General features: G+C 48.4%; 10 protein-coding genes across 10 annotated transcripts; 5 read left to right on the plus strand and 5 right to left on the minus strand.

Annotated features, from left to right (window-relative positions):
* Positions 1 to 190: 190 nt before the first annotated feature.
* TREMEDRAFT_66543 (uncharacterized protein) lies at positions 191 to 1,158 on the plus strand (the record flags this gene model as incomplete). Its single annotated transcript, XM_007008583.1, has 4 exons — positions 191 to 225; positions 366 to 818; positions 938 to 993; positions 1,040 to 1,158. 4 exons carry the CDS (start codon positions 191 to 193, stop codon positions 1,156 to 1,158), a joined length of 663 nt encoding a protein of 220 aa, XP_007008645.1.
* A 126-nt stretch (positions 1,159 to 1,284) lies between these two features.
* TREMEDRAFT_72590 (uncharacterized protein) lies at positions 1,285 to 2,779 on the minus strand. The gene is made up of 6 exons (XM_007008584.1): positions 2,573 to 2,779; positions 2,284 to 2,300; positions 2,211 to 2,239; positions 1,656 to 2,016; positions 1,542 to 1,611; positions 1,285 to 1,462 (listed from the first exon to the last, which is right to left on the minus strand). Exons 1-6 carry the CDS (start codon positions 2,667 to 2,669, stop codon positions 1,428 to 1,430), a joined length of 609 nt encoding a protein of 202 aa, XP_007008646.1. The 5' UTR covers positions 2,670 to 2,779; the 3' UTR covers positions 1,285 to 1,427.
* A 1,082-nt stretch (positions 2,780 to 3,861) lies between these two features.
* On the minus strand, positions 3,862 to 6,091 carry TREMEDRAFT_72591 (uncharacterized protein). The gene is made up of 10 exons (XM_007008585.1): positions 5,941 to 6,091; positions 5,736 to 5,823; positions 5,416 to 5,632; positions 5,258 to 5,354; positions 5,154 to 5,212; positions 5,059 to 5,112; positions 4,933 to 5,013; positions 4,664 to 4,889; positions 4,518 to 4,617; positions 3,862 to 4,447 (listed from the first exon to the last, which is right to left on the minus strand). Exons 1-10 carry the CDS (start codon positions 5,999 to 6,001, stop codon positions 3,913 to 3,915), a joined length of 1,518 nt encoding a protein of 505 aa, XP_007008647.1. The 5' UTR covers positions 6,002 to 6,091; the 3' UTR covers positions 3,862 to 3,912.
* A 153-nt stretch (positions 6,092 to 6,244) lies between these two features.
* TREMEDRAFT_72592 (uncharacterized protein) lies at positions 6,245 to 8,001 on the plus strand. The gene is made up of 8 exons (XM_007008586.1): positions 6,245 to 6,289; positions 6,334 to 6,389; positions 6,496 to 6,753; positions 6,802 to 6,893; positions 6,938 to 6,967; positions 7,014 to 7,228; positions 7,289 to 7,784; positions 7,899 to 8,001. Exons 1-8 carry the CDS (start codon positions 6,271 to 6,273, stop codon positions 7,966 to 7,968), a joined length of 1,236 nt encoding a protein of 411 aa, XP_007008648.1. The 5' UTR covers positions 6,245 to 6,270; the 3' UTR covers positions 7,969 to 8,001.
* Positions 8,002 to 8,035: 34 nt separating this feature from the next.
* TREMEDRAFT_70556 (uncharacterized protein) lies at positions 8,036 to 9,855 on the minus strand (the record flags this gene model as incomplete). Its single annotated transcript, XM_007008587.1, has 9 exons — positions 8,036 to 8,113; positions 8,156 to 8,218; positions 8,264 to 8,314; positions 8,508 to 8,672; positions 8,922 to 8,975; positions 9,027 to 9,136; positions 9,292 to 9,343; positions 9,597 to 9,656; positions 9,823 to 9,855. 9 exons carry the CDS (start codon positions 9,853 to 9,855, stop codon positions 8,036 to 8,038), a joined length of 666 nt encoding a protein of 221 aa, XP_007008649.1.
* A 492-nt stretch (positions 9,856 to 10,347) lies between these two features.
* Positions 10,348 to 11,392, minus strand: TREMEDRAFT_36250 (uncharacterized protein; the record flags this gene model as incomplete). Its single annotated transcript, XM_007008564.1, has 3 exons — positions 10,348 to 10,550; positions 10,716 to 10,962; positions 11,150 to 11,392. 3 exons carry the CDS (start codon positions 11,390 to 11,392, stop codon positions 10,348 to 10,350), a joined length of 693 nt encoding a protein of 230 aa, XP_007008626.1.
* An 873-nt stretch (positions 11,393 to 12,265) lies between these two features.
* On the plus strand, positions 12,266 to 13,888 carry TREMEDRAFT_36224 (uncharacterized protein; the record flags this gene model as incomplete). Its single annotated transcript, XM_007008560.1, has 1 exon — positions 12,266 to 13,888. A coding segment is annotated over one exon (1,623 nt), but the record flags the coding sequence as incomplete, so codon positions are not given.
* Positions 13,889 to 15,191: 1,303 nt separating this feature from the next.
* Positions 15,192 to 17,517, plus strand: TREMEDRAFT_13495 (uncharacterized protein; the record flags this gene model as incomplete). Its single annotated transcript, XM_007008558.1, has 7 exons — positions 15,192 to 15,318; positions 15,372 to 15,794; positions 15,844 to 16,174; positions 16,285 to 16,691; positions 16,866 to 16,889; positions 17,003 to 17,136; positions 17,356 to 17,517. Coding segments are annotated over 7 exons (1,608 nt in total), but the record flags the coding sequence as incomplete, so codon positions are not given.
* Positions 17,518 to 18,356: 839 nt separating this feature from the next.
* On the minus strand, positions 18,357 to 23,319 carry TREMEDRAFT_46166 (uncharacterized protein; the record flags this gene model as incomplete). The annotated part of the gene is made up of 13 exons (XM_007008568.1): positions 18,357 to 18,876; positions 18,956 to 19,018; positions 19,188 to 19,398; positions 19,698 to 19,933; positions 20,128 to 20,205; positions 20,252 to 20,350; positions 20,546 to 20,721; positions 20,895 to 21,239; positions 21,448 to 21,622; positions 21,873 to 22,015; positions 22,216 to 22,344; positions 22,438 to 22,737; positions 22,965 to 23,319. Coding segments are annotated over 13 exons (2,830 nt in total), but the record flags the coding sequence as incomplete, so codon positions are not given.
* A 1,331-nt stretch (positions 23,320 to 24,650) lies between these two features.
* On the plus strand, positions 24,651 to 25,589 carry TREMEDRAFT_70561 (uncharacterized protein; the record flags this gene model as incomplete). Its single annotated transcript, XM_007008588.1, has 3 exons — positions 24,651 to 24,816; positions 25,118 to 25,196; positions 25,472 to 25,589. The coding sequence occupies 3 exons, from the start codon at positions 24,651 to 24,653 to the stop codon at positions 25,587 to 25,589; spliced, it is 363 nt and encodes a 120-aa protein (XP_007008650.1).
* Between the last annotated feature and the right edge of the window lie 117 nt (positions 25,590 to 25,706).

The raw sequence follows: 25,706 nt of genomic DNA on the forward strand, positions 1-25,706 counted from the left end.
ATTTTGCAGTTTTCTCTCTCTCCTTCTGTCGCTTCTTTCCCACCTCACTCCATACAACTTTGTTCTTTTCTCTCTCACATCCAAGATCTCCTCCCTGCTCATCGGCTGGATTAACACTGGCAGAACCAATCCAAGTATAAAGCCAGTCGTCATCCATTACCGATCGTGATTCAAGCTATCTCACGTCATCATGCCCCCTCGTGGTTATTCCTCTCGTGGAAGAGGGTGAGTCGGTCGCCCCTCCAACTACATGACAATCTCTCTCCTGCTTTCCTTCACCTCCTCTTGTCTATCTTCATATGCCAGTCAAAATCCAAACAAGCCCAAGTTCACCCTCGCCGATCACACAAGGCTGACTGTCACAGTAACAACAAGCCTAATCGTGGTGGTGGTCGTCACTTCTCCTCAGCCGTCACTGGGCGTCTCGACCAAATTCGGAATCGAGAATCATCCGAAGAAGACGATAACGAAGAATCTTCTTCCTCCGATGAAGGCCCCACCGTTCCCGCACCCAACCCCGTCGCAGTCCTCACTCCCGAGATGGCTGCGCTGAATCTCAAATTGGGCAACACCGTGGAAGTGGTAACAGAAGAGCCTGACATTAGCAGAGCCGAGAGAAGGGCTAAGAAGAAGGCCCAGGCTGAAGCGGCAGCTAAGAAAGGCCAAGTAACGGACGGTACTGGGAAAAAGAAGGTCGCTGTTCAGGAAAGTGAGAGTGAAAGCGTGGAAGATGAGGATAAAACCGTGGCTTCGAAGGCTGGAAAGGGGAAAGCTAGCACTCAACCTGTCCGGGCCCCCGAGATGTCAAGGAAGGAAAGGTGAGTCCGAAGCTTTATCTCATTAGCCAAACTCTCCGACTCTAATTGTCTCATCAGGGAATCTTGCGCTCTGAATTAGACATGGGTCCAAGAGGCAAAATGTTGTCACTGACGGATAGGGAGGCGCAAAGTAAGAAAGAAGCCCAAGAGAGGTATCAGAAACTACATGCCCAGGGTAAGATTCACATCCGCCTCGGAATTCCTGCGCTGACATATCCTAGGGAAAACTCAAGAAGCCAAGTCTGATCTCGCACGTTTGCAGGAGATCCGAAAACGTCGTGAGGCCGCTGCGGCACAACGGGAGGCTGAGGCCGCCGGTGAGTCATTTCGTCTCTCTTGAGCTGAACTGGAATTCTGACCGATTAGAAGCTGCGAAGGAGGCGGCCGCTAAGAAGGCAAAGGTGGCTACGAAGTTGTAAACATACGATGTTCACAGCACAGCTCGGGTCAAGACAACCAGGGGAGTGATGACAGATCTGCTCATGCATCTTGTGTATAATATGGTTGCGGCGACTCGGCAAAGGGAAGCAGCACCAGTCCACCCGTTCTCTTTACGCTCGATAAGCATCGGGTGCTACTGTTCCGCTTTCACTTTCAGACGTATCAAGTCTAGTTCAGATATTTGACCATCTTCTGATGAGGTTCTACTTGTCAGTCTCTCTGCGACTTGAGCAGCCCCCTCCACGAGTAGCATCGCCCGTCCTGTCGTCATAAGCCACTCACCTCCGCACTCATCGAACACGTCTCCTTCTGGTTCATACCCCAACTTTCGATAATACGGCACGACATAGATCTACGGTCAGCTCTCACACCGAAATACCATATGACCCATCTCACCTGAGCGTGCAAATATAAACTATCCCTGTGCTCCTTCGTACTCGATTCTACCTCTCCTGCTGCAGAGAGATCATCACCCACATGCTCCTTTTTTGAGTCCCCAACTCGACCTCGATGCTTTCGAACGTACTCTTCCGCAGCACGCATCAGCCCCACACTGTACCCTTTTCCCCTGAACGATTTTAGCACTGCCAGTCTGGAGATCTTGCCTATGCTCGGAGTATATCGCACCGTTCCTACCGGTACAGCCGTCGTCGAGTGTTCAGACTGCGCGAGTTGTGGAAGGAGTGATGATGTGTCGGTAGACGTTGGGGAGGGAGTGGGGATAGTCAAGAGAAATTGGAGGGATTGAGGGTCGTATCTGTCCTTCAGTCTATATACTCACACATAAGATCTGCTGGTGGAAGACGTATCCTTCACAAAAAGCAGCCCTTTGCCAACGTCATTTTAGTGTCGACAGGGTCACATAGTTTTTGCAGTCTAGCCCACGCTCCGATAGGACATTGCAAGCTCTTTGCTGAATATGAAGGTGATGTAGAGGAAAGCTTGACTTACTCATCAATCTCATCTTCCAGTTGGAACCCCTTTTGATGAATACACCCTACCAGCGACTCCAGGGACGACTCACATGCTCTACGACGAACACTGTAGCTTAGCTCCTCTTCGTACCAGACGCACCGTGAGCACCTTCTCCTCCGCCAGGATTTTCTTCAAACACGCATGACGGTTGGCTGGTTGAACCAAGCCTTCGGTCGACCGAGTAGTCCTGCGATACCCCAGCAAGTCTAGCTAGATGGGATCAAAACCGCAATCACCAAGGCCTCCTCCGATACGAGACAGATTGGAACAGGAGGTGATGTAAACTTTGAAGGGTTATGACGTGAGAGATCAAAAAATATGCTGATTTTATGACTTACCTTCCACCCTCATGTCATAACAAGCTTGAACCTCTTCGGTAGTCTGAGCGATCTTGATGGTGTAACCTCCCTCCTGCTCTCCCGCGGTTCCGCTCATTTCGGAGCTACTCGTCAACCACTTGAAAACGTTTATCACTCTTGAGTTACTGTGACTTCCGAGTGGAGTACTAGTGTAGTGTTGTACTGAACGAGTGTTCTTTCTCAACGGTGATTAGTGAGCTCATTCTGAAGATGCTGTGGGTTTTCCCGTTAAATACGTCATTCATTACCCCACCGGAATCAACGCTATCTCTCCCCCTTACCCCACATTTCGCCCTCTCAAAACCAAATGCCACGTCACTCTCACCCACCCCCATACAAAAACTTGAGCAACTGTCTATCTCTTCTCGACCAAGTCACAAGAATCGTCATCACGGTCCACCCACTTTCCATCGTCATCTTCTATCATACCTGTTGGTTGAATCGACGTACGGATACACTATCTTACCGTGGGGAAAGTCCCCGGAGCTTACTTTTTCTCTTCTCTTCCCCCTTTCTTGATCGTAGGTCGAACAGTAAAGGAAAGCGCTTGAAATCAAGTATCTCTAGTCACAAATCTGTTCTTCTTCTCATCTTCTCCTCTTTTCCATTCACTTGGATCTGGAGAACAAGATGACTTGACAAATCTTAAAGATGAAATTCGATCGACGGTTCTCATCCGGATCGAACATGATCCCTTGAAAAGATCTTGTCGAGGACCTACGATCCCATGATTCATCTCTCGCCTTTCCTTTTCTCTTCATTGGCGAAGATACGAGTTGTGATATATGAAGAGGATCGGTATGGGAGATGTATCTTTGGTCAAAAGAGGGGGAATAGGTAAAAAAGAGAAAATTGAGAATGGCTCATAGATTATAGTCATGCGATTGCCTGGTAACATTTCGAATCGATAGATTCAAGATGGAAGGTAACTCGATGGGGCTTACTCTGTCACTTGGTCTCCCCTATCCACCTCCCCCTACCATACCCTCCCTCCCACCTACACCACACAACCTACCCTTCTCTCCCCTCCACACACGCACGAGGAAGAGAGAAGATTGGAAGATAGATACCCCGTGATGTTTGGAATTTCTTCAACGCCAGCAGAGGATGACACGCCATTTGACAAAGGCTATCAGGTCGTCCTCTTGCAAGTAGCGATATTGATCCACTGAGGGTTCTCTCTTCTCATCGTTCACTCCGTTTCTACGTTATCTCCGCTTTTGTTTGACCCTCTGGGACTTGTGTAGAGAACGGCTGGTGAGATCAAACCCATCATAATTTATGCAACCATATCATGCGAAGCAGTATACAACCTTGACCTAACTCATCAAATCTACAAGATCCGCAAACGCATCTTTCTTCTGTCCCTTCCCTTGCCCTTGCCCCTGCGATCCCGATTGTCCAGTACCGTTCGTGCCCGGTGTTGTCGGTTGTGGTGATAGCGAATACCCAACGGTGGGAGCTGGCGGTTGAAGAGACGGGGCGAATCCTGTGGAAGGTTGAGGTGGTGAAAATGTGGATCCCGAAGGGAATAGTAGATTCCCAAACCCAGTGTCTGACCCAACGCCTGGACCACTCGGAGATTGAGCAGGCTTGGTAGCGAAGAACGCCATGGGGTCTTGTCTGGCATGACCCGAAGTGGAAGCCTTCCCGGATGAGTTGGGTGAAGGTGCAGGAGAAGGTGCAGAGAAGAGGTCGAGAGGAAGCCCGGAGGATGTGAGTCCAGCCGAAGTCGATGAACCTGCCATGTCGGTCGGCAGTGAGAGACCACCTTGACCAGTCCGGCCTTCCAGGTCTTCATCCGCGAACGCGTCGAATGAGATCAGATCGGCGGCTTTCTGGTTCGGGTTGGCACTGTGTGTCAGCCAAGATCTCTCCACCGTCTCAGACGACCTATGAGAATATGGTAATGTATAGAACTCACGATTCCACCAACGCCTTCGCAGCAGCCCAGTCCCCAGCTTTACATGCTTCGAACCTGTCCAAAGCATTGTTGATGAGATCATTGCACAACAAAAGGCGGTCTGCAATTATCAGATTCGACGTGTCTTTCATTCACAAATGACTCACCCATCATACCCTCTCGTTCCCCGTCCTCCTCTTCGATCCAGCGCTGGATCTTCGGTCTTGCACCTCTACAAGCCATGGCGACCTGATCATAGACATCACCTTCGATGCCAATCTTCTCTCCCTCACGAGCGTTGTTGAGCATGTCATTGAGCAGAATAGCCTTGGATTGAACCTTGTCCAACTCGCTCAAGGTCTGCGACGCGTAATCTGGCGCTTTTTCCGGTTCCTGCTTGTCAGCGGTCGGGCATGAAGTAATCGAGATGACGCACTGCTCCAGCGAGAGCTTTCATCAGTTCCTGGGCGGCGGCTAGATCTCGGGGTGTCCCTCGACGAATCAACTCTTGCAGCTTCTTACATGTCAGCAAGGTGCTCAGTGTCGAGTAAGAGGGACTGACGGCACTCTTCGCTGCCCGATCTTCTTCTTCGAGCTCCTGGGGCGACTTGAGATTCTGTCATATCAGCTTGACACCTTGACCGTGACGCAACTGACTTCGTTGGGGTTTTCATTGGCCATCGCTCTCGCAGCGTCGAACGCCTTGAACCTGTAGCCTTGCGTTGTTTAGCTTTTGGATCTTTGAGGATTGATGGACACACCTTTGTAGCTCAACAGCCTGTGCATATCTCTTATATGTACCAAATCCTCCTTATACTTGGAATGTACACAAAGCGTATTCTTCCATTCATGTATCAACTATGGGTTAGCTCAAGACGTCGACCCCGCATCGGCACTGAAGATAGTGACAGGGACACACCTCTAAGATCCGTGCCATGACACGGCCCGTGACCATAGGTGGCCGTTCAGGGAAGCGTCGGACCAGTTCATTGAGGAACTCCTTGGTACTGATCTGAAGATGTACAGGATATCCGCAATTCTTCACAAGACAATCTAAAGTGTTGAGAGCGAGTAGGGACTGGTTAGGATTACGAGAGTTGATATGAGTCAGGAGGGCGTGGGTGGCTTCCCGGGCGCTGATCGTTAGCTTGGCTGTTCGTTTGGGCACCGCAATCCTGCCCAAGTAGATAGGACCTCTACATCTAGTCATGTGACTGAAATGAGTAGCAGAAAACACACCTGTTAGCTTTCTTTCGGTTGATGAGCTCTGCCAACTCGAGATTGACAGTCTCATTAGGCGCTGGGAGTGTCGGATCACATGCTTGTTCTGAGGGTCAGCTATGTCGCAATCACTTGCCCATGACTGATACTGACGACCGCGATGACTAGAGAAGGATAGATGGAAGGGGTGATAGGGGATCGTAAGAGAAGCCAAGACACCCACCGACCAAAGCCTGAGTCGGGGACAAGCTCTGCCAAGGCCGTCCCGAACCAGAAGACAACATCTTGATCTGTAACAACTCTTTCTAGACGGCGAATGAGACTCTCGCCACAATGTCGAGGTGGATATCCCTGCCAGCTGCCGAGTAACAAGGTTGGATGACAGGAGAGAAAGGGATGGAATGCGAGAGCGGTGAGGACTACTTGTATGGGATGGAATATAGCGGAATCAATTTCCGCCACATTCGGCTTCTTCCTTCCTACTCGTTCCCTCCGTAAACCTAGAGTAGCTATCCCCTATCACTATCTCTTCATACTCTCCACACCGACATCCATGGCCTTGACACGACTCGGTGAGCTATCAAGCGACCATGTTCTGACACGAGCTGACGTGTAGGTCACAGACTGAGAGCGCCGGTTGTCTCCTTTAGACGCACAGCCACTCCTCGTCGGGTCAGTTGGAGTCTATATCTCTGTTCATTCTCTGCTGCCCTCTGGCCTTGTTCTGCGTCATGCATCTCGACCAATACACTGCCACCAGTCCTGCTGACCCTTGTAGGGAGCTCATGATCTCATCGTCGAGCATTCTCCCTCCTCTCATACCCCTCGACCGATAATCAAACGCGGACCTCCCACCGGCGGTCGATCTTCAGTCTCTGGCAACGTAGTCACTGTCTTTGGCTGTACCGGTTTTCTCGGTCGATACACTGTAGCAAAAATCGCAAAACAAGGTGCACAAGTCATCGTACCTTATCGTGACGAAGATGAGAAACGTCATTTGCGTGTCATGGGGGATTTAGGACAGATCGTTCCGATGGTAAGTGGACCGATAATTACCATCCAGAAATGATACTGATATGTACAGGAATGGGATGCCAGGAACCCTGATCAGATATATGAATGTGTCAAGCATTCAGATACGGTATACAACCTTGCCGGGAGGGATTGGGAGACAAAGTGAGTAGCTGATCTGACTCCGGCCTCTCATAGCTGATCATCAGAAATTTCACTTTCGAGGATATTAACGTCAAGTGAATCGTCACCAGCTCAATACATAAGACTCTAACTGATCTCCAGGGCTGCTGGCTTGATTGCTCGAGTGGCGGCACAGGCCAACGTCCCTCGACTGATACACGTCTCGCATCTCAATGCATCACCCAGCTCAACCTCGGAATTTTATCGTACAAAGTACGCTGGAGAGCGGGCGGTGCGGGAGGCTTTCCCAGAAGCTACTATTGTTCGTCCAGCAGGCATGTATGGTGCGGAAGATTGGTTATTGAACGCTATTGCGCGTGAGTTACCACCTTACACATGTCACATCACCCATCAACCAACTACGTACTGATAGATAGAATATCCTATCCTTTTCAAATTCAATCAGGGTCGTACCAAAATCCTCCCCGTTCACGTTCTTGACGTCGCATCAGCACTCAGCGTCATGCTCACCGCACCCGTCACATCTGTCGCCTCAACCTTCGCCCTTCCTGGCCCCGCGATGCACACGTTCAACTCTCTGTTCGCACTCACAAGCGCTATGACCATGAGACCCGTTTCCGGCGTTCCCGAGGTACCAAAAGCGGTTGCAAAGCTCGTATCCTCCATCATTCACCGAGCCATCTGGTGGCCTGTGATCAGTCCTGATGAAATTGAACGTAAATTCATCGACGATATGGGTACGGAACTGTTTGCCAGTCCGGGCGAGGAGAAACCTAGTGGTTGGGCCACATCTCGAAGTGATGGAGCGGTAGGCATCGATGGAGAACCTGTCAAGGGTTGGGCAGATCTGGACATCTCACCGGATTATATTGAGGAGCACGCAATCAAGTATCTCCGACGATATAGAAGCGCGTCAGTGTCTCCTTTACACTTCGCACGATTCATCGTTCCTCCTTCCCCGTCTGGATTACGTCCACTCTGCACCTGTGTGACTGTTTGAAACATTGGAATGAAGCTGACAGTAAGATCCAACTACGACCGTCCTGTCGAATTGGGCAATCTGAAACCTCCGAAGGCATACCATGTCGTCCCATAACACCGACATGCATCGCATACATCTGACTCGCAACTTTGGAACTGACAAGATCTATTAAATGCTATATTCAGAAGAAAGCTTCTGCTTTCTGACCTGGCACACTGCCGGGAGGACCTTGAGAGATGTTGAGATCTCGGATGGTTCCCTGATACGTCAGTCAACTTGACGAACAGATCAAACTACTGACATCTTCAAGGTGATAGACCCAACCGTGGATGACGACACCCTGAGGTCCACGGCGTTTCCAGTCCTGTTACGTCAACATCACATATAAGTAAACTCGAGGAGGACTGACATTTTTTATGACGTCTGATTCCAATAGGTTTTTGACCTGCTGTACGACATTCTGCCAGTATCAGCTTTCCGATCGTATCACACCTCGGTTCTCCTCGAAGTACGCAAGACCTCTCCAGTGATTTGTTCCCCACGGAATGACTTCAAGCGACCAAGCCTGAATACCACTCATCGACTCAGACCCAAAGGAATATGCGGCGGTAGCATATGCAGAGAAGTGTGTACAGATTACAAGGCTGACTTACCTCTTCTACCAATAAATCCAACGTGGGTGGACCATCTGGTGTGTATAGCGTACGTGCCAACGTGGCCAGAGGTTGGATGTACCTCTGCAAAGGTGTCGTAGGGGCTACGGCGGGTAATTTGGTGACGTTGAGAGCTTGTTGACATCCTACGCAATTGGTATGCCCCTTTATGTCAGGTGAGAACTTCCGTTTCTTCCTCTCCAGCTCTTTGTCTTTCTGCCTCTTCCTTCCGGATCATGTCTACTTCTTTTCTCATGATATCTTGTTGACCAAATCGCCCCGTGTTCCGTGGTAGATCGCTTCCACCCAGTCAATTTTCTCGAAAGAACGGGCGAACGATGGATTGAGGGGGTGAGTGATTGAGAGAGATGAGTATACCGAATTTGAAGGGGGAAAGTGTATCGTAAGACTCACAGTGACGACAATATGTTTGACCTTGAAATTCTGCAAAGCGATCATCATGACACCCTGATATATCAACCCACCTCTCCGTGTACAACACACAATCGAGATACTCACATTGACACTGTCGTCTTTCGGAGAATACATATTTGCGATATTTCGAACGCAAAAGATATCGCCGGGATCGCAGCCCATGATGGTAGTTTCGGGTACTCTAGCGTCTGAGCCTGGTGGGTCAGTTCTATCTCGCTCATGGTCACTTTGTCTCTGATCAAAGCTGCTATGCTCCGGGGAATGACGTGCATGTACACCATCCCTTTGTTTGAGATATGACCGGCATGAGAGGATGTGTATATGTGTGAAGAGATATGGAGAGACTCACATCCTATCCAGAGGATTTCAGGACGTTGACCGGGGTAGTGTCGAGGGAAGAACTGTTGGTAAGCTTCTTGATCTTATCATCTGTGCCTTTCCCTACATCTTCTCCTGCTGCATGATCAAGTCCCCTGAGTCTGGATGAGCATTGGGTCGGTTCTCGAACAGAGATCTCCCAGCATAAAATTCTGGTTCGAAAGAGAAGATACACTGCTTTGCGAGCATTGTCGAATTTATCAAGTTGATGGTTTTTCTCTCTGGCAGACCGAGAGTCCCAAAGTTAGAGGGTGTGTGTGGAGGAAAGAAACTCACACCAGGATCACGTTTCCTAACGGTCGCTGACCAAGCTGCGTTCCGTTCGAAGAGTTCTCTCTGAACATTAGCATCTCAAATGTTGACCTCTTGATCCTGTGGCCGTTCAATCATCACCCTGAATCGTTGAGAATGACCTGCTTTATCTTCCATCCCTTTCCTCACAATTCCAGCCGTAATGGGGAACTGCTGCACAACAGAGAGAACGAAAATGAAGAAAACTCACCATCTCCGGATAGTCAAGGGAAGATTGTGCCATTGTCATTTTGGCAAACCTCTGTTCCATCTATCAAAATTGTTCAGTTATCTCTTATTCCTGTCGTCGTACAAACGGATATGATAAACCCAAACGATAAAACCTTTATTTCTTCATCCTCCCCTTCACTCCCTTGTCATACCCAAGCTACGCCAAAAGAGCAAAGAGCAAAGAGCACGTCCCTCTTACCCCTTTCAAGCTACATCCCTCCCCCTTCCTCTTTACACCCACAAAGTCAGAGGGCAAAGAACCCGTTTCATGGAAAAAGTATAGGTTGATGGTTTTGATTGATGGTCAAAGCGGGGTTAATTGTCTCAAAGGAGGGCTGAATTAGTGCGGGCGTCAGGGCGGAGGAACAAAGAGGTCTGTGCGTAGAGATCGATCGATGACCGAGAATCTGGATCGTTTATGTTTGATACGAATAGCGACTGTGAGTACGAGTGAAGCACTACTCATACTGACAGTAACTATGCAACGCCTATGAGCAGGATAATGTCACCCTACATACACACACATCTCCAATCCCTTGTCATATGGTAGCGTCAGGTTGGTGAATCCGCTACCCGGTGCGCGGAGATGAGTCAGAAGGTCTTTGTAGCCTGAAGCGGCACCGATGGTGTTATCTATCAAGACCGTCGAGCCAGGTTTGAAATGTGGTTGAACGAGTTTAAGAGTTGGTAGAGCCATCGGGGCCCAGACTGGAAAAGTGAGCACAGCAAATCGCCCCCCTTACCTCGGCCTCACGTTTGGATAATGAGCTGATGGTATAGTCATATCGCGAACCGAGTTGCAGTACGTTGATACAGACGAGTTTCACTGAGGATGGTAGATACGGAGATTGGATGAGACAAGCAATGACTCACTATCGAGTGACAAAAGATCAACGGTCTCAGGTAAATCAACTTTCAATGTTTCCCTCAAATCACCTTCTCTCAATTCGATGATCTCTTCCAAACCTTCACCCACTTCCGCCCAGTGCAGTCTTGCTTGAGCAGCTTTCGAGGGCTCGTTCTCCGTCCCTATCACCACTCCATACTCACCGGATTTGGCTATATTTTGGGAGACGGCAAGTGCTAGGTAGATGGTGCTGACCCCGAAGCTTGTTCCTGCCTATCGATCGTCAAACAGTCTCGCAACCATCTTATCCCACATCTCCATATCCACCAGTCCTCGCCCAACAGCGTTTTTTGCGATTCACCGTGTACCCTCAACAAGTGACTTCGCTCCATCAATTGGGACGTACTCTCCAACAACACGACAGGACAGGACAAAGAGAACAGTGAAAAAAGAAGAAGACGAAATATCGACTCACCTCAACCACATTCCGAGCCCCAGTAGAAAGTATCAACTGATACACAAACTGTGACTTGTCTTGATCCAAAGCTATGTATTTATCCCTCATGAAATCATCAAACCCAACAGCTTGAAGCTGAGCAGCAGTAGCCGTCTTCTCCTGTTCCACCGACTGAGCGTGAAGTCTATCGAGGAGGGCATGAACGTGTGGAGGAGCCTGAACTGGATTAGGAAGGGAGGAAGCCATCATGGCTCTGGCGTGTTTGAGAGTAAATCAATGATAAATAGCGACCACACGAGCCCAGAGATCCAGAGACTTGATGGAGTGTAACTACCTCGTGTTTCAATGTCGACCGTCATCAATACCAAGAAGCGTACGACTAAGGTACAGAGAAGGAAGCGACATCGGGTTTCTCGGGCCGGCAGAATGGCGTCACGAAATCCCTGATCCCTGTCCAAGTTCTAATCTGATAAGGGCCTCACGTATCAAGACAAAAGACATGAGATACCCCGCTCAAGCGGACCGCACCTCACTGGATCAGAGAAGAGATAGTATGTGTGTGGTTCGAACCCTGAGGAGAGGGTCTGGGTCGAGGCTGAGTCTCGGGGGAAGGCCGAACTCAGAAGACTGAGCGTGTGTTCTCGCTTGGAGACTGCGCCCAGTACTCTGCTCCCCTCGCCGGGTACCCCTGATCGGCCGACTTCCGTGGAGAGGTGGAACGGAAGGGATTACGAGGCTACGAGGAATGTGAAAAGATGGGTGAAGAGTGAGAAGTGCAATAAGATCCCCAACCCTTTCCCGTCATCAATCTCTTCTTCATCCGCCCCAGACTTCCAGACACAAAAGTCTCTCGGAAAATCACCATGGCGGAGATACATACAGAAGAAACACACTCTAGACGTCTGGCGGAAGATATCAAAGATGATGATGTGGTGGAAGAAGAGCTGTTCATACCGACCTCCCTTCCGCCCATCCCGAGATGGCAGAAGATTGTGCTTTGGACTGGGTGAGTATATCGCTTCTCTACTCCCATGTGACATGTCTACTTGATCATTGGTTTGTTCACTCACCCCCAACTTGTCCCTCCACGGGGCGAATGGAGTCCAGCTGAACAACAGGATCATCCTCACTGCCTATGTCAGCGGCTTAGATAACTTCACCATGAACGTCTATCTCATCTATGGAGCCACAGTTTTCAACGGTCTGGTACAATGGACCACCCTCGCCGTCATTCAATCCATGATCTTCGCCATCGGCAAACCCATCTACGCCAAAACCGCCGATATATTCGGTCGAGCTTTCGTCTATGCCCTATCCTTGTTATTCCTCACCATCGGCACCCTCGTCATCGCCACTTCACAAGGAATCAACACTCTCGCCGGTGGCGTAGTATTCTTCGCTCTGGGAAATTGTGGTCTTACCCTTGTACAACAATTGATTCTGGCAGATTTAGTACCTCCTCGTTGGAGAGCTTTAGTTGGTCAAGCGGTAACATTACATTTCGTCATAAACTTTGGTATATCTTCTAAAATCACTGGCGCTCTCATTCCTGATCGATGGAGATGGGGTCCAGCAACGTTCTCTATTCTTAATCCCATTGTCACACTCCCTATCATTATCGTTCTTGGCGTTCAACAACGAGCCACTGTTCGCGCAGGCATCATTCGACCTTTTCCATATGAAGGTCGAGGTTTCTTAGGTGCCGTCAAAGCTTTTTTGATTGATATCGATATTCTTGGAATGTTATGTTTCGCCGGTGGATTTCTACTCCTTCTCCTTCCTCTCACCATCGCCAATAGAGCACCAAACGGATACGATTCAGGTTACATCATCGCAATGTTCGTCGTTGGTGGTATACTCCTTCTCGTTTGGCCGTTGATCGAACTTCGTGTATCTAAACCATTAGTCAACCTTCGAACACTATTCACAAACGTTGATGTCATCCTCCCTTGTGTCATTTACTTCCTCGATGATTTCTCCTACGGCATGACGTCCACTCCAGCTCTCAACTGGGTTGAAATAGTCTTCAATTGGAACACCACCTCGGCTACTTATTTCCTCTACGCTCAATCCCTTTCGCTCGTCATCTTCGGTGTCGTAGGAGGAGCTATTGCAGCTTATACGAGACATTACAAACGACTCACAGTCTTCGGCGCTTGTCTCCGTCTACTAGGGTTAGGCCTGATGATCCGTTATCGTTCCGCCGGTTCTTCAACTTTCCAAATCGTCATGCCTCAAGTCATCCAAGGTATGGGAGGGGGGTTTATGACCTGTACCTTGTTAGTAGCAGCTCAAGCGGCGGTCTCACACGCGAACGTCGGAGTTATTACAGGTTTCGTCCTTCTCACCATCGCTTTGGGATCAGCTCTAGGTTCAGCTGTGGTCGGTTCTATCCAACAAAGACTTCTAGTAGCTTTACACAAATATGTCGATCCCATCGCAGGAAATTCAACATTGGCGGTTCAGATATACGGAGGTGGTGTGAGAGCTTTGGCGAGATATCCATTAGGGACACCGATCAGGACGGCGACGATACAAGCTTGGTCGGAAAACATGCACGATATTCTGTCGGGGGCTATCATTATAGCTGGGATTGGTGTTGTGGCGTGTGTGTTCTTACCTGATAGGAGATTGTCGGAGGACAAACAGAATAATGTGACAGCGGAAACTGTACAGCCGTTGGTACCACTTGCTGCGGTGTCGGGGCGGATTAGGTTGACTTCTGAGCCGCCAGAAGTATGAGATGTGGGGGGTGATTAGATACAAAAAGCTTCGAGATGCATGATTCTGTTTCGATGGGACTGGTGGAGCTTGATCGGCCGAAACAGAGGCATGTGATGTGTTGGGTCAAGCTATAGCGATCTGTCGTATGGTCGTGACGCCTGGAACAGGTGGGGAAGGTGAAGCGTAGATCTGTCGTGTTCCCTTTGTACTTTCCACATGACTCACAGGTTACATAGTGGCTTGGTCTCACATTAAGAACATTCAGATGACAGAGCTCGGTGACCGACTCTCGCGTGATAGAAACACTGTTCCTACAGCCAAGATTGATAAAATGTCAACAGTCACAGTCTCAGGCAACAGCACAATGAAACCGCCCATGGCATGCCATCGCGCCGGATTGACGCGTCACAAATTTACCTCGGCCTTCGGCGCACGCACCTCGGCCATGGTCGGTCACACGCATTCAGGAATCCCTTCTCTGCCTTCCTTCTGCCTCTCACGATGCGGCCCTACTCTTCGCTGACAGACTGCGACAGGGTAGCAAGTATGAATCAACGTGGAAAGGAGTCAAAGGATGCATCTTGTCTCTTGACTACGAACGTTTCCTCCCCCTGATTTACTTGTTCATTCCTTATCTTTACCCTCCCTCGATTCACTATTTTTCTACCCTCATTCCACATCCTCCTGCTTACGTGATGTCCCTAGCAAGTCACCTACTGCTCCAGCTGTAGTCTCCCGCCGTCCACCCCGCACGATCCGGAACAGCAGTTAGCAGTTTCGTGCCTCGGATCGAAGCGGAGTCGCCGGAATTTCCAAAGGCACGACTAGTGAATTTCCGGACGTAGCATTTTTGGTAATCAGCCGAAATTAGATTAGTGCTAGCCCGTGCGCCTCGATCTGATCTCCGCCGCGGGCGCCGGCTGTCTCCCTCGGTGCCGACGTCTGAACGTCATCTTCTGAAAAACACTCGGCCTCGTTACTTACCTTTGTGTAATTTTTTACTTATTATAATCTTCTTGTCATCTCCCTCGTCCCATCTATCGTCTTCACATCATCTATCCGTATCTTACTTGCTATCCAGCGATAGTCCCAGGTCCCTTCCTCGGCAACCAACTCCACCTTCACGCAAGACCGTCCCCCTCCCCCCCTCTCCATGAGCACCACTTCCTCCGTCATGCAGTCCCGTACGCAAACATTAGCGTCGAATCATTCCCAACCACCCAAATCTTCTCCACGACCATCGCACGAATCCCATTCCACCTCTCCTCCATCTTCAATACAAGCAGAAAAAGACAAACAGAAGCAAAAGCCACATAAACCTAAAGCGCCACCTGCCGGTGTATCAGGTTTCCAAGCACCTCTTGAACTTCCAAGATGGAGATTCTGGCTTGTTATCCTTTCCCTCATGCTCTCCGTCTTTCTTTTCGCTCTCGATCAACTCATTCTCGGTGAGTTACTCTTATACTTACGAACACTGCATACGAGTACTGATCTCTTCTAGCCACCGCTATTCCTAAAATCACGGTCGCCTTCCAATCCCTTACCGAATTACCATGGCTCACCAATAGTTTCTTCATGACTCTCTTATCTTTCAATCTGCTCTACACTCAATGGTCACAACTATTTCCCTCGAAACATGTCATGATGTTCGCCGTTTTCATATTCGAAGTAGGATCTTTGATTTGCGCCTTAGCACCAGGAATGACCGTCCTAATCCTAGGTCGTGCAATCACGGGTGTGGGTGCAGCAGGGATCTTCGGTATTGGAATGGTCATCATTGCAGAGATCACTCCGCTACACAATCGAGCTCAAACTTTGGGTTTTTTGGGGGTCGTATTCGCTATCGCTTCCGTTATCGGACCATTGATCGGTGGTGCTTTCGCTGATCATGTTTCATGGCGATGGTGTTTCTATATCAATCTTCGTAAGTCTCTTCATCTCTGACGTGGGACTTTTAGATAGCTGACTCACAGCCTTCGGTGGTTTGGCTTTCGCAATGCTATTCTTTTTGTTACCCACGACCGCTCCTCTAGGACGTAAAGCGACATACAAGGGTTACAACAAAGATATGATCATGGCTGTCGTCAGATGCGATTGGGGGGCAATGGTCATCGCTATGGCATGGTCAGTCTGTATCATTCTAGCACTTCAATGGGGTGGTGTCACCAAGAAATGGAACGATGGAAGTGTCATCGCTACCTTGGTCATGAGTGTTGTTCTCATTCCAATCTTCATTGGGTATGAATGGTGGATGGGTGAGGCCGCCATGTTCAAACTTAGATTGTTAAAGCGTCGGACCATAGTGTGAGTCTGCTTTTTCTCCCTCCTACCCCCATCCCCCCCTTCTCCCACCCTTTCATTGTATGTAATATGAACGGAACCGCAATAAGAATGAGGGTCCAACTAATTCGCAGTGGAGTCTCATTAGTTCTTTTCTTCCTATTCGCAATCTTCATGCTCGAGGTTTACTACCTTTCCGAAGCTTTCCAAGCCGTATACAATAATTCCGCAACTGCTGCAGGTGTCAAACTCCTTCCACTCATCCTTCTTCAAGTTTTCACTCTCATCGCCTCTTCCAGAGTCATCGGTCGGATCGGTAGATTCAAGTATGTCATCTTGGCCGGTCCATGTTTCCTCGCCATCGGTAGTGGATGTTTGTACAGTGTGAAGTATGGAACTCCTCAAAGTCACATATACGGTTTCCAAGTCTTGCTCGGGATAGGATTGGGGGTGGCTATGCAGAACTCCATGTTGGCTGTTCAGTTTGAGGTGAAGAAGGAACCTTGGTTGGTTTCTGCTGCTACTGGTGCTGTCATCTTCTGTGAGTCCTTGTTTCCTAAATCCTGTCCTTCCTTCCTGTCATACCTACCGACATTGATTGTGAACAAAAGCGACCTCTGTGCTTGTCACTTTTCCCATTCTGTCGTCAAATCTTCTTGGCTTTATGCTTGGCGTCCGAATCTCCATTTTGAGAATATTAGTGCTGACATTTTAGTGGGTTTCATGGGTCGTATTATTGGTTAGTATTGCATCGTCACTCTGCTCCCTCACTCATAACCCCAATCACCCCTACATCAAACTCCCCTGCCATCTCGTATCATGATCACAATATACAATAAGCTGACATTCTAGGTATCAGTCTCGCTACCAGTGTATTCCAAAATATGCTCCCTCGTAACTTGCACAAGTACGCACCCGGCCTCAGTCCAGAGTTGGTTTTATCCGTCGTCAATGATGCTAGAGCAGTATGGACCGTGATACCCGAGGTGAGTTTCTTCACTATTTCTTCATCTTATCTCCTTCTCTTGTTTTTCCTTTCCTTCCCTCCTCTTCCACTGATCTCTAATTTCCCTTCAACCTCTTGTCATAGCACATCGTTGTAGCATGTTTTCTACCGCTCGTCCTCCCCGGTACATGATTGGGTCAAGTATATCCTACGACACACGTGATGTGCTTCCACTCTTGAAAACTTTGCTAACGCCCAGGCAATGAGAGAACCAACCCTCATGGCATACACTGAAACACTTCGAGACGTATACATAATCGGAGTACCATGTGCCATCCTCGGTTTCTTTGGTGGATTCTTGATCAGGAACTCTAGGATGCAAACGAAAGAAGAAGAAGAAGCAGCTATCAGAGAAGCCAAAGAAAAAGCTGCCCTTGAAAACCCAACCCAAGCCGATGGTCAGATTGTCGAAAAAGCTGGTCCTTCTCAAGAAGACATACATGATGCTCAATCTGCTCGTACAGAAGCAGAAGAAGCGGAAGCTATGTCGGCTGTTAGTGCAGTACCGGATGCTGCTGTGGATGGAGGGATAGATGCTCAGGTCGTTTTGGCCAAACAAGAGGGGAAGAGTCCTGTTTGAAGAAGGAAAAAACGTTACAATTTGGAGTTGGGTCTTATCGGGGTCGGAGCAAGTAACTCGTGATTTATTCGTACTTCTTTCCTTCGAGGCTTGTTTCTTTTTGATCTGTCGACTTTCCCAAGGTGCCTCAGAGTGAATGATTTGAATGGTTCGATAGGAGAGTCAGTCATATTCCACGTGAGATCTCAGTGGGATCTTAGGGGAACGTAAAGAAGAGGGAAAGAGGGAAAGAGGGGAGTAGCGAGTAGGGGAGTAGCGAGTAGCGAAAGTGATATAAACCACTTAGATCGTGTTCGAGTCTTGTCTATTTTATGCTATGCAAATAATGCTACTTCAGTTATCATCTTGTCAAATATTCTCAAAATCAGCAGTCCTCAACATGCTCATAGCATGCTTGAGCCTAGAGTACGAGCAGAGTACGAATACGAGTACTCTACTACGAATGATACATGTAGAATCAGTACTACACACGTCAACCGAGTAAGTTACTGTGTGTGAAGGAACAGAAGTAACAAAACCCCATCCGTTCAACGTCATGTATGCGGCTTGCAACATTCCTCATCCTGCAATGGAGACATTTCATCGGACGTACGTCACACACACAGAAACGTACATATACATCACAATCCACTATAATACAAAGGCATAGGTTGCCATGCTTGAGGAGGTAATCTTGCACTTTTAGGATGATCTTTATCCCATTGATCCAACTTTTCTTTCCTCTTTTTTCTTTCTTCTTCCGTATCACCTTCCAATTCACGTAACATTTCTCTCAGTTTACCCATTCCAGCACCTGCTACTCCACTCATCGTACTGAATCTATTGTTGAACATTCCTTTTCCTCCCACTCCTCCATGGACATGAGAGTGAGATGATGTAGAAGCGATGACGGTAGAACCGACCGTATCATCCGAATCGAGATTCAAAGATCTTGAGAAAGTAGAATAATCCGAACGTTGTTGCAAATAAGGTCGGAGGAGAGAAAGTTCTATCCTACCCAAATGCGATTCAGTCATGTAAGATTTCAAAACGTGAGGTTGGACGATGAATGAGTTTCCGAGTTGTCGAAGCATGTCGAATCTGTCGTTTATTGCAGGAACGGCGAATGAAGCGACCGTCTCTTGGTATGTTGCTAGATCCCTGGGCATCAACAAGTGTCCATGACGGTGTACATATGCTAGATGTCTGATATGATCAAGAAGAGGTGAGAGTAACTCACTTTGTCAACATCAACCCTCCAGTTGGGTTCACTGGGAACTTTTTGTAATGATCCAACAAAAGACTATAGTCAGTACTATCTTCGATTAAACACGACTTTCAGATACGTTTGCAATTCCCAAACAATCTCAAGTTCACACACACACACACACTCAAACATGCCTCATCGCAACGAGAAGACCACAGAGAGGATGAATCATCTCAGAAATCAAGTAGAAGGAAGGACGACACACCTGTGAAAGGCCACCCCTAATTCCGTCAAGAAAACCTCTGCATTCTTCCCACTCAATCCCTCATCCACCACCTCCTTCACCGTTCCTAGAAACTCACAGATGAGCTCACACGGTTCCGTCGTAGTACGCGCGAAAGACAATTCGTCGTTTTTCGGCTTGTAGTCATTTTTCTTCTGTTTCGTGAGCAATTGTGAGATCCAGCCGAGGATCACTGATGTCAGCAAATCGACCGAAGATGTGATGCAACAAAAACATGACAACGCTTTTTCTTGATATTGGTAGATATGCTACGCTAGATACCTGACAGACTGTTCCCATGATGCAACGCTCACGCACGAAGCAAGGTGGCGTAGGGTCATAGCAGTTGATCATTGTGTATGTATGGGTCGAAGCTTCAACAAGACCGGAGAAAGTGAGAGGGAGGTTGATAAGAGGGTGGGGGGCAAGGGGAAACATCGGTAGAGAGAGAGTAGGTGTGTATGATGGGATCGCATCAAAAGAGAAACCCACGATCCAACCCTCGCTGTATCACAGCGTTCACCTTCCCTTCCATCCTCATCACACCATGAGAATTCAAACTCCCTATCTCACGTCGAGACGTAGCGGTGCTACCTGCCAGAGGTAACAACGCCGTCGTCGCGTACCTCTGCCAGAGGTGAAAGATAAGGTCGGCAGGTTTGAGCACTGCCAGAGGCGATAAATCAGGTTCCGACTTGGGATCTTGTTGATCCAACCGGGCGAGGGCGCTGCGTGTTAGCGATACATACCCACAACTCTGATTAAAACCATGTGAACCGGCCCTTTTCACAGGTAACGATGCGGCCAGCATCGAGGGGGAAAGGGTATTGTCAATCTGATACCACGGGCCTTTCGGCGAAAGTCAATGGCGGTGGAAGTGACAGCTCATGGAGACAGTGTCGAGATGGAAGACATCACTCACGAATCCAGAGCAGTTTCAACAAAAGACCGACCGATGGCTTCTGCCAACGTCCGCGATAAAGCAAAGGCGCTTTTGGGTCTGACAGTCAGCTCCACATTACATGGAATCAGCGGCGATCACTCACACTTCCCCACTGGGACTCAGCTCTACGATCCTCCCCACCGCCTCTGCATGCCATTTCAACATCCTCTCACTCATTTCAACGGTCAACACTCCATCTGTACTCCAAACCTTATCTTCCAACCCTCGATTCACCAGCTCACCCCTCATTGAATCTTGCCTCTTCACCTCTGGTTTGCCCAGAGGCGTGACAGCCCCTTTCGGTGAGTCGGTACCCCTCAAGATTTTCGATCCGGGAGCTTGAGAGATTTGACTGGTACGTTGCGATCCTGGGAGTTGATACGGTGGTTGACTGGACGTTTGCAGTGCTTTGGTAGCTCGCTCGGCAGAAGCAGTGAACATGTTTGCGTATTTTGACATGGCTGCTGCGGCCGCTTGGGCGGTTGAGGATGATGTGGCGGCGGAAGATGAGGAAGAGAGTTGGTGAACTACCTTGTCAAGGAGTGAGTTGGGTTTGGCCTTGAGGACGGTTTCCTAGAAGTCAGTTTTCCGAGCTCTCTTTCTCCACTTCAGTTTCGAGTACCGAGACCATGCTCTTTGCAGTGAGTTTGCAAATTAGTCTCAAACCAGGTCGATGACATAGAAAGAGCGAGACCAGAGCGGGGGAGCAAAGGGATGAGAGGATTGGTACAAGAGGAGAAACCCACATGATACCGTGTGAATCGACTCAACAACCCAGCATACAACTCCACAAGATTCTTTGTCTCGCTGTCCAGATACCTCGACCCCTCGAGCCACGGAACGAAGATCTCCTCCAGTGCATGATCCAACATCACTGCCAATGGTCCAGTTCCTGATGCTGCCCCCACAACGGACAGCGACATGGTAGACGTACCGAGTGATCCCATGCTTCCGGAAAGAGTCGCGTCGTATGTCTTGAGATCTTCGACAAGGGTAGAACATGTCGAATGGACCATGGAAAGGATACGTAGGACGGCGAGGGTGGAGATAGTGGAGGCTCTTGAGACGAGGGATTCGAGGTGTTGTTGGATCTATGGTGAGCTGTGACTTCTCCACATTCTGGGAAGTCGCGTTGGATAACACGGCGAGGGGCCGTGAGCTGAGTATCGAGAGATGAAACGAAGATCGTCCAGTTTGGGACGACGAAATGTAACGTAGTGTATGAGAGTGAAACGTGGTACGGATGTAAGTCGGGATGAGAGAAGAACAACGTAGGTGTATGAGCTGTAGCGGACTCACAACCTGAGCAAATATCCGCTGCAAGAAAACTTGCATGACGGCAATAGGACTGGGAAAGACAGCTTTTACAATCTGAGCTTCTTGAGCTACAGTAGAACGGATCTCTTTGAATAGCGCTTCCATGCCTGGTTCGGATGTTGGTGGTGGACTGTCAGGGTCGCCAATGGTCGACCAGCTAAATGATCAGCCACTTTCGCCATTCTCATCCGGGTTTCAAAGTCGACGTCGGAAAGAGAAATCAACAATCCCAGGTGGATACTCGTGAGAGGTACAGTCAGGACACGAATACATCAATCGCTGTGCAGGCGTATCCGTGCGGACAGGCATGGGAAGTTGAACGGCTACTTGGAGTTTTTCCCGATGACATAGGCGGGGAATGGATGCGTCAAAGAAGTTGCTCTGATGGACCGCGAAGAAATACTCACATATCTGCCCTCGTTCCATCTCCGTCTCCCTTTGCGGCATCCTCCAATACTCGATCTTTTGAGATGAAGAAATCGTGTTGATTGACGTATATCTGCACGCAAGACGCTCCACCGTTGAAATCTTGCAAGGTCTTTGCGCAGTGCTGTGGGTCAGTACTTCCATCATACTTCTGGATCATTCTGTTGTCTAGCCTCTCAGAATGTGTGTATGATCCAACCCCAGCGCGCATCAACCCCAAGCCGGGTAAAATTCCCTACGACAATCTACCCTCCAACGCGACTAGCTCAGTAGTTCATGATGACTACTCGGATGAGGGGCAACCCTAAAGAAAGTCTTACTCACAGCCATCATTCTCGGATCTCCTTTCCTATAACTCCTATCGAACAGCCGCAAACATTCCTTTTCAAACCTCTCACAATATCTCTCCACCTCATCTCTCACCCTCTCTGCCTTTTCCTTCTCTGTCCTTCTCTTCAACACCGTTCTCCCCTTTCCTGCCGGTGTCTCACCTTCCCCTTCAGCGTTTTCAGCATCTACCAAAGCCGTCGTCGCGTTGTCCGCCACGTCCTTTGCGACTGCCATGAGACGTCGTAATATGATTGATATCCTCGCCCTACCTTCACGAGAGGTCCGAGTTGCGAAGAGTTGTTCCAGTGGGTTTGTCGTTTCTGGCTTGGGGTTATTAGGATCTGGAGTGGTGGAAGTTATGTGAACGAGGGAAAGGTAGTAGGATAAAAGGAGAGAAGTGGATTGAGCAGTGGAACGAGTTTGATGTAGAGATTCGAGTTGCTCGCCTATACGGACCGCTGTTTGACCCACGTCTGTTATTTTAGATTCGAGGGAAGAGAAGGAATTTCCTATTGCCTGAGAGGTTAGTTGTGTGCATGTGTCATCATTGAAGGATATTCCTCCCTTCGCTCATGGGGTATAGTGGCCTGTCCTTGACAACAGAAGAGATAGTACATGGGCTAGAGTGGGAGAAAAGACAGCGTTCAACAATAGATATCTGAGGAACATAGATGTTACGGAGGGGAGGATAAAGAAAGCAAGTCGAAAGGTTGGGATGTGAAAGAAGAGATGCCGACACCCACCTCAAACCCTCCATCCAGCTCTCTCAACCTTCTCCCATACTCCCTCTCCGCCCTCCTAACCTCCGTCTCCATCCTCTTAGTCCTCTCCGCCACCTGAGCCCGCAATCCCAGTAGACTATCCAAAGCCGGAGAGAAAGTCTGTAAGAAAGGTTTGGGATCAAAAGGCCCCGAAGTTGCTTTTGACTGAGCTATGAGTTTATCAGAGAGAGTGGCTACGAATTCGTCTGTCGAATAATTGGATTCGAAAGTTGACAATTGAAGAGCTCTATCTATAGCTGGGTCGCGAGGACGTAGAGGGGTAGGTTGAGGGGGACGTCTATCTGGACGTTTGGGTGGTGTTTCTGGGAATGACATGGTGTAAGGAGTGAGAGGGTTAGAGTGTAGAGTACGAGTGAGTACTTGTTATAGTAGGGGGGCTCAAGGAAGGTGATCACGTGATGGTCCATTCCATACATAATGTCGTCATAGACCATAACCTTGATATGCATAGGGATACCACTTTTCGAAAATGTATACCTACTATGCACAGACAGATGTGTGGTCGAGGCCAGATGTCACTCAAAGTAATACAGATTGACGAGCGATAACACCATAACGAACGACCATGATCAATGATAAAGTCTGTTTCTTGTCAAGACGTTATTCGTGAGTGTGGATGAAAGGGTACTCACCGTGACTGTCCATTAGCATACTGTACCTTACCTGAGGGATAGAGAAGAACGTGTACTCACTCATTCCTGCTGGCATAAACTTTGAAGATTTGGCGAACCTATAACCCATCAAGAGTGTCATGACGAGGGGAACGACTGGTCGTCAGTGGATATAAGTAGTGCGGGCGACGATGTGACATACTGAGAGCTTTCTTGACTTCAGATGGGTTGGTGGAGTATGTCTAGATGTCAGAGATGACCTTGTTCATTGTCTCTGCCATACTTCCTTACTCCAACTCGAAGGTTGCCCTAAGTAAATACTGAAATAAGATATGATTTAAGACGGGGAGAGAGAAAGGGTGCAACCTCACATATGCTCCATATCCCGCTGCAATCCCACTGAGTCCTCCAGCACTATACATGAGCCGCCCTTCTTGTTCTTCATGACGATATCGTAGCGCGTACCAATTATTGTGACCATACGGTTAGAGTCGTCGGACGTAAAGGGTTCACGGGTAAGTCAGGACTAGACGTACAGGAGAGAAACCAGAGAACCCCTTCTGATAGCTCCTAGTAAACCCCCACTGATGAGTAAAGCGGCGTAGATGTATCCTAGTCGTCAGCCTCTTCCCCGGTTTACCTCCATGTAGGCAGAGGTCATACCTGGGTAATCGGTGGGCATGATGCCAGTCAAGTGTTGTTGAGAAAAGGTGGAAAGGCAAAGTGTAAAAGTGGGACATGTTTCATCTCTTTCCATCTTTCTTCCATCTTTCCTGCTTACTACTGACGTTTGCATACCGTACTCGACGCTCGGCATACTACTCAAAGATCAAGGATATTCTCTGGGTCACTGGCGTACTAGCGTCTCTACTAGAGCCACCGCCGGATCATCAAACTCACCCAGCTGCCAGCAACCTCCATAAGGACCAATTGTCCCATTGTACAGATCAAGTCTTCTCCCTCTTTCCCTTTCTTGACTCCCACGAACGTTTTTTATCCAATACGAACACTATCGAACGAATACCTTCCAGCCGACATGTGGAAATTCCCTCTACTACTACTCCTCTTACCCATCTGTCTAGCTCAATTCGGTTTCTTCCAAGGGAATCCGTTTCATCCTTTCCAACAACAGCAACAACAACCTCCACCGTCAGGACAGGGTCAAGGGAGGGGACATAAAGGTTGGGATGAGATGGATAATGGTACGTTGGAAATTCACTCGTATATCTTCTGTTCATCAACATCTTCACGTTCACTTTCGAACAGGTCACCATCTCCACTCTATAACTAACAAACATACCATCTTGACTCTCCACAAAATCACCATCTTGACTTCAAAACAGAATTACCATCTCCACTTCAAATAGTACTACCATCTTCATTTCAGAACGAATCTCCACCTCAAATGGAAATAACAACTTGATATATGATATGTTCCGTCAAATTACTTGACACAGCTCATGAAGAGGAAAAAACGTGAGAGAATTTACTCAACCCACATAGTTCATTGTAAAGCAGGATACGTTTGTCCTTCTTCTTTAACATGTGTTTCAACACCTGCAAACTGTCCATGTCCTTATCCGTGAGTTTTTCTAACCGCTTCGTCTAATCCTTTTCTACCAACTTTGCTCTCATCTATCCCTCAAACCTTTCTCTATGTCTTGATATTCCTCGACATCCTCTTTCAAAATGGTTTACCTTCCTCTATCCCTAACTTGATCTCTTCATGTCTTTGTTGTCTATACCATTCATCACCCTTACCCAACTCTTCAAATCCATATGATTCTGCTCAAAGGTGATTCGTTCCAGAAAGAGCCCAATGAGAGATGAGTGAGGCAGAGTCAAGCTGATGGATAGAGAAGATATCAAATGCGTCATACCCGATCATCGACCGAGGGATGAGGGTGAAGGTCCACCTTTTGTGTGTGTCAGAGGTCCATGCGATGAGGTCTTCAAGTTCTCCGGAAAGATATGAGACGGAGTATGCTTAATGAATCTCAAAAATCCTTTGATCATCTAACTCTATATACTAAGGTCTTGAAATCATGGATCCATTTCATAGCTCGTGTATTCTAGAGATATTAAGGTACTC

Source organism: Tremella mesenterica (assembly GCF_000271645.1).
Source record: "Tremella mesenterica DSM 1558 unplaced genomic scaffold TREMEscaffold_25, whole genome shotgun sequence".
Classification (NCBI taxonomy): domain Eukaryota; kingdom Fungi; phylum Basidiomycota; class Tremellomycetes; order Tremellales; family Tremellaceae; genus Tremella; species Tremella mesenterica.

What these genes read in the sequence shown, in the direction of transcription:
- TREMEDRAFT_72590 (XM_007008584.1), bottom strand. Translation starts at nt 2,669, where the DNA reads ATGAGCGGAACCGCGGGAGAGCAGGAGGGAGGTTACACCATCAAGATC. An exon ending in CTGGAAGATGAGATTGATGA is followed by an intron (nt 2,017 to 2,210) that starts GTAAGTCAAGCT and finishes ACTGAAGGACAG; the next exon opens with ATACGACCCTCAATCCCTCC. An exon ending in GTTTATATTTGCACGCTCAG is followed by an intron (nt 1,612 to 1,655) that starts GTGAGATGGGTC and finishes AGCTGACCGTAG; the next exon opens with ATCTATGTCGTGCCGTATTA.
- TREMEDRAFT_72591 (XM_007008585.1), bottom strand. Translation starts at nt 6,001, where the DNA reads ATGTTGTCTTCTGGTTCGGGACGGCCTTGGCAGAGCTTGTCCCCGACT. An exon ending in TCATGGCACGGATCTTAGAG is followed by an intron (nt 5,355 to 5,415) that starts GTGTGTCCCTGT and finishes GCTAACCCATAG; the next exon opens with TTGATACATGAATGGAAGAA. An exon ending in CAGGCTGTTGAGCTACAAAG is followed by an intron (nt 5,213 to 5,257) that starts GTGTGTCCATCA and finishes AAACAACGCAAG; the next exon opens with GCTACAGGTTCAAGGCGTTC.
- TREMEDRAFT_72592 (XM_007008586.1), top strand. An exon ending in GGGAGGGATTGGGAGACAAA is followed by an intron (nt 6,894 to 6,937) that starts GTGAGTAGCTGA and finishes GCTGATCATCAG; the next exon opens with AAATTTCACTTTCGAGGATA. An exon ending in CTCCGACGATATAGAAGCGC is followed by an intron (nt 7,785 to 7,898) that starts GTCAGTGTCTCC and finishes GCTGACAGTAAG; the next exon opens with ATCCAACTACGACCGTCCTG.